The sequence below is a fragment of the Stenella coeruleoalba genome (assembly GCF_951394435.1).
Source record: "Stenella coeruleoalba genome assembly, chromosome: 3".
In the NCBI taxonomy this organism is placed as follows: Eukaryota; Metazoa; Chordata; class Mammalia; order Artiodactyla; family Delphinidae; genus Stenella; species Stenella coeruleoalba.
Window position 1 is genome coordinate 148,800,316 of NC_137148.1, and position 11,581 is coordinate 148,811,896.

Below are 11,581 nucleotides of genomic sequence, written 5' to 3' on the forward strand. Positions count from 1 at the left end.
GATCACTTAGAACCTAATGAATTTTGTACCAGAAGCACTAACAAAAAGAGAATTAGTACCTTGGAAATAACTTGGACAGTTCAGGCAAGCAGCTCAGTATGGTTAGAGGCTGCCTCAAGGAATATTGAAAATGCACAAAAACAATAGAGCAGAAATGCTGGCTTGCTAGCTTGGAGGCAATGCAGATGAAAGTGGACCTCTGAGCAGATGAGGAATGGAAACTCGCAGGAGATAAGAGCCCTGCAAGGTTGGGGGGACACCTCTCTGACCAGAGAGGCTTGGTTGCTGTGCTCATTTTTTATTTTCTTATAATAGAGCTGAGGGGGCTCCTACCTGCACATCACACAAGCTGGGGGCTTTTTCCTTTCCTGCTGAAGGTTATGGTTCTCCCACTATGCTAGCTCACCTTGCTTAGGAAAAGTCATTTGTGAACCCGTATAATGTCTAGGTTACACTGACATCATTCCCCTATTTATCAGTCTCACACGAGCTAAATGGTACCATAGCAACAGGCATCATAGCTGTTCGAACAGACTACTGTTTCACAATCTGGAGGAGATGAGAACAGTTCTACCAGACTGAAATTTGAACGTGTTTCTCATCTCTCTTTTCTGTTCCTGCCCTACTCCCAGGTCTTACCTACATATGCTTACCTACTCTTTCTAGAAGTTTCCTGGAAATTTATTTTCCTATAGTCTACTCATTAGTTCTCCAAATATATAATATAGCATAACTGGTATCGTTTACATTAATAGGAAAATATGATCAAGTCTTCCTTGTCCATCCCACGTGCCCTTCCTTTACCTTCTTCATAAGGCTCAGAGATATTGGTGTCCAAGGAAGGTGGTTGGTGAGGGGGAAGAGGGTGCCAAGTGGAGGGCATGTGTAGGTATACACATGGAGGGGCCTGCTCGGAGGCCTCAGCAGCAGTGTGCATGGTGCCCAATAAATCAGGGCAATAAGGGCTAGGGTGCAGAGGTGGAAGGTAGAGGAGACAGCCAGGGCAGCTAGCTGAAAGATGGGTTACTTTGAGCAAGGAAGCCAACATATTGAGGATGATGAGAACTTAGTTTCTCATAGCGAGAAGGGAATTTACAAACATGGGGAGGGGGGAAGGCTAGAGAAAAACACGGGATGTTGGAGTGGACTTTGCAATTGCCAGTATGAACTCATTTTTATAAATGTACACAGATACAGAAACAGTTGTAAATGTATCTGTGTGTATATTCATATATTTCCTAGCTTGGTCCTCTGAGAAGAATTAGAAATAATAAATAACCACTAGCAATGACTATATGGAATACCCAAATCTCAGTTTCTGAATATCTTTTGTCACTGAAAGGAATGAGGATTTCTTGGGGTGTGGGGGGAGAAACGGCTAATTCTAAGGGTAGGGCAGAGAAAGAACAAGATGAAAGCGTGGAGTATCTTCTTGGGCCAGGAAGTATGGAAGCCCTTGAAGGATGATGGGGGGATAGGTCAAAAGGACATAGGAACCCCCACTGGCCAAATCAGGGACAATTTTTTTTTTTTTTTTTTTTTTTTTTTCCCGGTACGCAGGCCTCTCACTGTTGTGGCCTCTCCCACTGCGGAGCACAGGCTCCAGACGCGCAGGCTCAGCGGCCATGGCTCACGGGCCCAGCCGCTTCGCGGCATGTGGGATCTTCCCGGACCGGGACACGAACCCGCGTCCCCTGCATCGGCAGGCGGACTTTCAACCACTGCGCCACCAGGGAAGCCCCAAATCAGGGACAATTTTGAAGACAGATTGAACATCAAAATAAATGAGGAGAGAATCAGATTACAACCCACTGAATAAAATAGGTCCATACTGGTATAAATAAATACATGACTAAATAAATGGGGGAGAAGGGAAAACTCTTCCTTATTGTATAATACTAACTAGTAAATGTAGAAGGATTGATAGAAATAGGTAATCAGCATTTGGCAGTAATCATTGTGGTAGTTGATATAGGTAGGAGTCTTCAGTGGATGCCAAGTCTAATGAGGGAACAGGATATTAATGGATAACACAATATTCCCCCACAAAATACTAATCAGATTCAAAGGGGAAAATGGTTTCTTTTTGGTGGAGAAACCAGGCAGGTATCAATTTGACTAGCTGAACAAGATTAACATACCTAGTGAAAGGACAGGATGACATAGCATCATTATGGTGGTTTTCCTGTTTGGAATGCATAGGTCATGAGGAAACAGTACCGACCCAGGTTGAGAGCCATCCTGCAGAATGAATGGTCTGTATATTTTAAAGCTACTAAGCATGTAAAAGACAGGAAAGAATGAGGAACTATTGTAAACTGAAAAAGACTGATGACCTGGGACATGACATCTAAATGTAGCATGATTCTGGATAGGATTCTGGATCAGAAAGGAAAAAAGAGATATATTGTGATAGTTTAAAATTGGGATGGAGTCTGTGAATTGGGAGTGTTTTATCAATGTTGATTTCCTGATTGGAAGCAGCGTTGTTTGGCGGTACATAAGGGAGTGACCTTGCTTTGAGCAGGTACCAGTAGTTGTGTTTGGGGGTAATAGAGCGTCATGTCAGAAAAAGATGATAGATAGATAGATAGATAGATAGATAGATAGATAGATAGATAGATAGACAGATAGATAGATTCATGCATAGATAGAAGGGGAAGAGGCGGAAGACAAACACACAAAATGTTAACAGTAAGGGGAATCCAGATGAAGGAGATGTGGGAGGTCTTGGTGTACTATTCTTGTAAATAGTAGATAGGAAACTTTTTTTCTAAACTATTTCCCAAAAATGAACATAAAAATACTTAAATCTACTTTTTTGGTTTGTTGTTTATTAGATGAGATCACAGCTAGTTTTCGTCGCTTTGGCCCTTTGATTGTGGATTGGCCTCATAAAGCAGAGAGCAAATCCTATTTTCCTCCTAAAGGTAATTTTCAATATTCAATATACATGCATAGTTTCTCCTTATGTTCTTTTCATAAATGTTTACCTTCACTGTACAATTTTTCATTGTTAAACTTACATTTTCCCAAATATGTCTTTAAAATTTGTATTTAGTATGTACTTTCAATTCAGATTTAATTTTACTCTAAAAGAGGTTTCAAGATAATACCAAACTGAACTTTATGTTGATATTATCAGATTTAGGGTGAGATTTAACTTTTAGGGGTTTCTGTTTGTTTTCATTTTTTTCTACACCTTTTCCCTTCCTTAGTTTTATGCTTCCTTTCCCTCGAAGAATTATTTTAAAAATAGGAAAAATATAAACCTTTCAAAAATTTTTTTATTAGGCTATGCATTCCTGCTATTTCAAGATGAAAGCTCTGTTCAGGCTCTCATTGATGCATGTATTGAAGAAGATGGAAAACTCTACCTTTGTGTATCAAGTCCCACTATCAAAGACAAGCCAGTAAGTGCAGTCTAGCATGAAAATAGCTTCTCATTTTTGCCTCTATTTGTTAGCTCTGAAAAACCCACAGACATCTTTATGTATCTGTTAATTGACATGTTTTAAGTAGAATCGAAATGAAAAAGTTTTGTTTTTGTCAGGTTCCTAGCATTGACATTCTGTATATTTGTGCACATTATTTTGACATTGAATTTTTGGTTAGTTAAAATATTGGTGAATCTTTCTATTAAAAGACTTCACCTGGAAATGCATTTGGTAAATATAAAGTAGCTGAATTTCCTCTGAATGACAGAACTCAAATCACAAATAGATCTGTCTTTCTCCTTCCTCTCTTTGATCAAGATTTTACCCAATACTATCCTTAACTTTTTGCATATGGTACTCGCCAGGTAAAATGAATTATGTATATACATAAATGTACATTGCATATTGTTTCTTTTTGAAGAAGTTTTTCTTTATTATAAAATTTAGTCTTTAGGAATAGTGGCAACTAGCCTGTTTCGACAAATCTGGCAAACCAACAATCTGGTATCGCTCAGCCAGTACCTAGTGATGGGGTCCAGTTCAGGATGGAGGCGCCAGTGGGCTCAGCTCAAACATTGATTTGTGGAGCTCCTCTTAGTGTCTTAGGGTTGTCCCAGAATTCTTATGTGGCTAGACTCTATTTGACTTGCTTGTTCCCTGCCAGTCCCTAAATTTAGGTATTTAAATTTGGGACCTTCTGGCCTTGGGACTTAGTTTGGTGTACCTGTTGGGAATACCCCACTATCAACCCCTTAGCCTTTGGTGTGGGCATTGGTAACAGTTTATACACGCAAACAATTGAATTGAGGTACTTGATCCTTGGTTATTGTAATGGACACACTGAAGTGTTTTATCATAAAAAGCTTACTGCAGATATCAATATTTTTATTTTGAAATGCTTTTTGAAACAATGTAACAGATTTGTTAGTATCAGGAGTAGTTTGCATTTCCTGGACATAGGATTGGACACACAGTCCTAGTTCACATAGCACTGAATACTAATCAACATCCAATACCGTGCTAAATTTAAATTATATGGCTACTGGGGTGCTGCGTAGGAGAGGGGCCCAAATAAGCTGTAAAATAGTTAATTAACTTACAGATAATTAAGGGCATGTTAGTGTTAAGTGATTTGGGTTATAATAGGCAACTAAATTGAACTTTCCACCTTGGTTAGTCTACTCTTAAATGTGAAATGAAAGGTTGGAATATGCTACTTGTAAGTCTTTTCTAGTTTTCCAGTTTTATTGATTTGTAATGACATGGATTATTGCTTTTAAAAGTAAAATACTCTGCAATAATTTTAAACTTCCTTTCTCCATAAATTGTCTGTGTTGAGAATGAGACATTCTGGTTTGCACACTCTCTAGGTACAGATTCGGCCTTGGAATCTCAGTGACAGTGACTTTGTGATGGATGGTTCACAGCCTCTTGACCCACGAAAAACTATATTTGTTGGTGGTGTTCCCCGACCATTGCGAGCTGGTATGATTAAACAAAGAAACAAACAAACAAACAAACCCTATTTATCCGTTAGCATAAGAAATATACAGATTTTTCAGGATAAATTCTCCATAAGCATTTGAGTTCATGTCTAGGAGTGAGAGTTCTGGAATCCAAGTAACTGGGCTTGAATTCATGTGCTCTGCTTCCAGTTAATAGCTGAGTAACCCTGCTCAAATTAATTTCTCTAATTCTCAATTTCCTCATCTGTCAAGTGGAGTTATAAGTATGTCCTTTATGGAGAGTTGTTTTGAGGATTAAATGAGATTGTGGATGCCTAGTGCTTAGCGCACGGTCTCGTAATGCTAATGCTCATCGCTCTCATCATCATCTGAGAGAAAAAAACCCTTCAGGGATGGGTTAGGTATCGAGATGTTTGCTGTTTGTTTTCCACGTCCCCATGTGCTCAACAGCTGCTTACTGAGCTCTGAAATACAGCAGGGTTCTTAGCAGTGCATTGTGTTTTCAGAGCAGTGCTTACAGAAGAAATTTCATCCCCAACTTCAAGTAATTTGAGGTTTAATAGTATAAGTGAGATAAAGAACATAAAATGAACATGAATGCAGTTTCAAAATTGTAACATTTCATGGAGAAGCAGATGCATTTATTACTTCAAGTTTCTTTTTTTTTTATTGATTATTTTTTATTTATTTTTGACCGCGTTGGGTCTTTGTTGCTACGTGCGGGCTTTCTCTAGTTGCAGCGAGGGGGGCTACTCTTCACTGTGGTGCACGGGCTTCTCACTGTGGTGGCTTTTCTTGTTGTGGAGCACGGGCTCTAGGCGCACGGACTTCAGCAGTTGTGGTACGCAGGCTTGGTAGTTGTGGCATGCGGGCTCTAGAGCGCGGGCTCAGTAGTTGTGGTGCATGGGCTTAGTTGCTCCGCAGCATGTGGGATCTTCCAGGACCAGGGCTCGAACCCGTGTCCCCTGCATTGGCAGGCAGATTGTTAACCACTGCGCCACCAGGGAAGCACTACTTCAAGCTTCTATGTGAAAAATTGGCAAATAGCTACACGGTAAGGAAAGGTAAAAAGGATTTTGTTGGAAATATGCTCAAAGGACCCCCAAAGAGCCTGCCAATCAGCTTTCTAGTGTTCAAATGATCATTTATATTAAGCAGTACATTGTTAACTGGTAAATATATGGTGCGTCGTGGCGTAGAGCAGATAGACCAGGGTGCCAAGTGCAGCACAATCACTTAACTATCCATGACTTTGCACAGATTAATCATCCTCTCTGTGCCTCAGTTTCCCCAGAAAATTACTACCTACTTCATAGGGTTGTTGTGTAGATTAAAAGTGAACATATGTGAAATACTCAGCAGAGTCCCTGCCCTTAGTTACAGTAGGTTAAAGATGAACACATGTACAACTGGTTATAATAACTAGTTTCACTTTAATAATTATTGTAATGACAGACAGATGAACTGCTTTTGATGTAAGAGCCAGATGAATTTTCCTGATTTCACATGTCCCATTTGCTCCTTCCGTATGTAGTGGAGCTTGCCATGATAATGGACCGGCTGTATGGAGGCGTGTGCTATGCTGGGATTGATACCGACCCTGAGCTGAAATACCCAAAAGGAGCTGGGCGAGTCGCATTCTCTAATCAACAGAGTTACATAGCTGCTATCAGTGCCCGCTTCGTGCAGCTGCAGCATGGAGAGATAGATAAACGGGTAAGTCCTGGACTACATTCTGGCAAGTTCTAGAAATGGCCGTCTGTGTCATCACCGAGCTTGGAGTGGGGGAATTTTATGTGACAGTAAACTGACAGCTGATAGTTATTCCCGTAGGACCCATTAGATGCATGCTCTGGGATACATCTAAGAGTTTCATATGAATTTCTTCTGTCTCTTAGTTTTTGAATAGCCTAACCAGAACATTACAGTCACTTTGCTCGAGTCCATTTAATCTTTCCTAAGGTATCACCTCCATCCATTCACTTAATTCAGTTAGTCATTCAGTGCATATTTGCCGAATCCTTTGTACTATGTTATATCAACTATACAAACATGAACACCCTTGAGATCTCCTCACGGTTTTTTTTTTTAAACCTGGGATATCAAAAATACCTCAGCAAGCCCTATTTTCCTATGTAACAAATGATTGAGTAAATTCATTTCTAGGACGGCATGTATAAGAAATATTTCATTGTAACAGATTAAGTAGAACTCAGAATCCTTTCATCTGTAATCTATTTTACTGCCTGAAATTAGGTAGTAGTTCATTAGCATTATTTTCACACTTTATATTCCTCTTTGTTGTGTTTATCCTCCGAATCAAAAGCCTGGAAAAAAACCCTCAAAGTTAACTCTTCTGTTTTTTAATGTATTGTATTTGAGACTATGTGTTCCAGTATATGTCTTTTTTCTTTGCATTCACGAATTTCTTATTTTTGTGTTTCATGCATTCAACAAACATTTTAGTGCCTAGGGCAAGAAGTCCCTGTCCTCATGGATTTATGTTCTGGTGGATGGAACTCTATCCTACACCAGTACTACTCAAAATACGGCTTGTGAACCGACTGCCAGTTGGTAAATGGTTTGTTAGGAGTTTGTGGTGACATAGGAATTTATACCAGAATGTGAATCTGCTGCATTAATAAGCACAGTGTTTATAGTTCAGTTGAGATTTTTTCATAGAAAGACCTTCTTGATGAAGAAAGCAATGTGTTGATTTACATTCTGGTGTCAGCTCCTCATTTCGTGGCAGACTGGCACTTTCATTAGGGCTGACTTAGGTATCCAACACTCCAAGGCATTGTGCTCAGAAAAGTCTTTGTTGATTGACTGTATTGTGCCTTTCTCAATTCAGTACGTAGAAACTGTCAAGTCACTAGTGGTTTACACTTACTGCTTATGTTCCATTTCATGTACATTCCACATCGGTGGCAGCTGAAAGTTTCCCATGGTAGTGATCATCATACTGTGAATATATTAAGGAGAAAGGTATACATTATACTGTAAACATGGAGGAGGGGGGCAGGATTAGTTGCAGTATATGTTAACATGCCTCCTTGTTTTTTATTCACACTAAAAAATATGTACATCTGAGTAAACGGACACTCCCACCTCATCGCTTCATTCCATCATCGGTTTCAGAATTGTAAGGTTAGCCATTAGAAATTCAGACGTAATTTGTTTTCCTCCAGGATCCAATTCTTTGACCAGTGTTCCTGCCGTTCTGTAGATGTTATGGAATGGCCTCGGGGCCAGAAGCCTAATCCTCTGATTACATCTGCTCTTCCTGCCTTCCATATCATTCTTCTCTTTTTGTTCACAGCTAACCTTGTTCAGGATTCCTTGTCAGAAGTGGATGGCACCAGTGGTAGTCATAGCCTGGTATAAGGGAGTTTCAATCATGAGTCTCTCCAAGACTAAAAATAACCAACTCTTTTCCCACTGGAGAATTAATAGCCAGGTTATTTTTAATGCTTGAGAGGCTCAAATGACATTGGCCTATTGAACACTGGAACAGACCCAGTTTTATAAATTCACCTCTGACTTTTAGACTGAAGTAAACCATTCTTCCTGACAAAGAACAAAGCAAGGTTTTAGATTATGAGTACTATGGCTGCATCTTGTTTTCCTGGAGTTCGAGGTTTGTGATTATAACCCAAGATGTGTACACTGTAAATAGAAACCATGACCCAAACCTTATTACAGCTCAGAGGCTTGTGATGCAGAAGGCAGGCAGCTTCCCTCTGATTTGTACATTGAAGTGCTATTTTGTGGCACTGGGAATCTCTCAGTTGGTCTTGTGTAAGTTATAATTCCACATATGACAAGAATCCAGATCCACTAATTAAAGTGACGGTTTGTGTCTATGAAAACTCTCCTGTGGGTTTAACCTCATAATGTTCGTAAACGTTAACTTGGCTTCACTCTTAACTTTCTGCTGGGATCTTGCTTTTCATTTGAAAACTGTTTATTTAATAAGACAAAAATGTAAAACAATGGGCATAAAAGCCTTACCAGTTTATTTCTTAAATGATGACAGCTAATTTCAGTAAAAGAATTATTGACTCTTCCTTTGGGGTACCTTGGCACAGACTCATTCAGACAGTGGATGGAAATGTACGTACACGGTATAAGAGTTGCCTGGTCCATTCACTGAGAAATGTAAACACCCTTGTTTTATTTTTGATTGCAGGTGGAAGTTAAGCCATATGTCTTGGACGATCAGCTGTGTGATGAATGTCAGGGGGCCCGTTGTGGGGGAAAATTTGCTCCATTTTTCTGTGCTAATGTTACCTGTCTGCAGTATTACTGTGAATATTGCTGGGCTGCTATTCATTCTCGCGCTGGCAGGGAATTCCACAAGCCCCTGGTGAAGGAAGGCGGTGACCGTCCTCGACATATTTCATTCCGCTGGAACTAAAGGATAACTACAGTGCTCATTTTCAGGCCTCAGAATAAGTGCACTCTTCTGTTAATTCTGCCCCCTTCCTCAACCTCTTCATGCTGGCATGTCCTTTTGTGCAGTCTGTAACTTAACAATAAGTCTAATGGAAAGAATGACCTATAATATAGGCATTTTGTAGATTCTCGTGTCACTGAAAACAATATGTATGAACTCCTTTTTCGTATTGCCATCATGTTGCATGGAAGTTTCATTCTCTTGTTTTGCTGGAGCCCAAGAGGATCCAAACTTCCCGCAACATTTTCTTAGAGGAGAGAGAGAAATATTAAAAGAGAAATGAAACAATAGAGTATTTTGGGTTTTTAATTAAATTATTGTTAATAATGTAACAGATAAGAATACTTTTATTAAAATAACCACATAACAATAACACTATCAATCTCTCCTGACGCGGGGTTTCCCCCAGGGAAGTGCTTTTGCCTTTCTCTTTCTTTTCTTTCATATTTTTTGCCTCTCTCTTTTTTTCCGTCCCCTTCTTATTCTTTTAACAGCAATGGAAGAAGTTAACAATTATTAACAGGAGAGAGCGTGTTAAAGCAAACACAAATGCATGAGCAAGATTGAAGCAGCATTATAACTAATTTTAAGGGTTTAGAGGCGGAATGTGATTTCATTATGCCGCAAAGTTACTACCACATCAGAAAAAAAAAATAGTAAAGTAGGCAGAGCTAGGTTTATTTTCTTTTAAACAGGTTTTTAAATTTAGAATATAAAAATTGGGTACATTTACTTCTGAGGGGAGTGCACTTATTTATTTTAAACTTTTACTTATCTGGTCACAGCCCCAGGAAACCTACCAAAGCTAGAGTTAATGACAACTGGTGGGAAAACTAGCATTTCCTCTCCTAAAGAACAAATATATAAATTTTATTTTTGATGTTATATATAAACTCTATATCCTAATTTACTAACACTCATCAGGTGTCAGCCTTTGCTCTCCATTTTGACGTTAAAAAAAAACAAACAGATCTAGAGATACCTCAAGGATATCATTTTTGATTTTGTGTTAGACTACCGTGTGTAGCCCAAACTGGAAGACAAAACCAATATTCAAATTGGCTGTCGATTGGCTTACTTTTAGATTTAAAGTTACTTTGGGTATCCTGTAATTTAGTTGTAACATAGAAAACGAAAAAAAAAAGTTTAAAAAAAGTTAAGTAGTTGCAAAGTGTTTTGCACTGTTGAACTAAGTAACTGTGTAAATCTGTGCAAAGGTACGTCTGTTTATCTTACTCTTCCTATAAAATAAAATAACATTACAGTTTCAGAACTTAGCATGGGACATAGTCAGTGTTTGAAGTGCCAACTTCATCAAGTAATGCATGCTTTATTATAAATAAAACTAGCTTTTGAAAGGCGTTACGATGTGTTGAACAGTATGCTTCAGGGGTAAATTGAAAATAGTCTCTTGAAGCCCTGGTCATGGAAGTAACTTTTATTTTTATGGACATTCTCTTATGAAATGCCCTATCCACCATGAAAAGGATTATCATCAGTGTGCAAAACATTAAAAAAAAAAAAATCTAATGGCAATCTTGCTAGTTGTGCTACCTAACAGTACCATCTTGGATCCTTCAAAACCAAAGACTTGCCCCAGGAGTGCGGTGGAACCACCTGGCTGATGACCCCTACTGATCTGGAAAAGCAGTCCTTTATTTTTAATCCAGGCTTTAATGAACTATATACCTGTTAAGTTCCAAAGGTCAAAATGGAGGCATTTGCTGTCTGTTAGATACAGAAAGGGAGCTGCTTTGAAAGAATCCCCTGCAAATATTGAAAGCGGTCATGTGAATGGAGGGTGCTCTTGCGTAGCTGGTCAGGGACTTTTTTTTCTTTTCTCCTGAACGACATAATTCTAATTGGAATGTTCATTTGCCTCTTCTTATTCTTTTCAGTGCTTGTAGGTGGCTTGGGGTGTGCTATCGTGCTGTTCCTACTCAGTAAACAGGTGTGATGAGCTAACAAGAAATAAGAACTAGCTTTGAATAATAATTTCTCCCTTTGTACATGACCTGCTGAATTTCGGTACAGTGTTTTTGTAGCTAACTTATTTTGTCATGCACATAATGTATATTTGTTATGCACTACTTTTGTATATCTTGTTTTTCCAACAGTGAACATTTTTAGGCACACTTTTCACTGACGGGATATCTCTTTATGCAATACCTCAATTTTTCATATTGCAAAGAGTAGCTTTTTGTACTTTTATTACTGAG

The 11,581-nt window shown here is 38.9% G+C and overlaps 1 protein-coding gene across 4 annotated transcripts in view; it reads left to right on the forward strand.

Annotated features, from left to right (window-relative positions):
* The window catches only part of CPEB4 (cytoplasmic polyadenylation element binding protein 4), a 60,657-nt gene extending 50,935 nt beyond the window's left edge, over positions 1-9,722 (forward strand). For all 4 annotated transcript variants that reach the window (XM_079915356.1, XM_079915357.1, XM_079915358.1 and 1 more), the window contains 5 exons: positions 2,841-2,930; positions 3,295-3,413; positions 4,808-4,922; positions 6,438-6,619; positions 9,096-9,722. In XM_079915356.1, coding sequence (XP_079771482.1) covers positions 2,841-2,930; positions 3,295-3,413; positions 4,808-4,922; positions 6,438-6,619; positions 9,096-9,323 — 734 coding nt within the window. In that variant the 3' untranslated portion in view covers positions 9,324-9,722. The remainder of the gene's footprint in view (positions 1-2,840; positions 2,931-3,294; positions 3,414-4,807; positions 4,923-6,437; positions 6,620-9,095) is intronic.
* Positions 9,723-11,581: the final 1,859 nt, after the last annotated feature.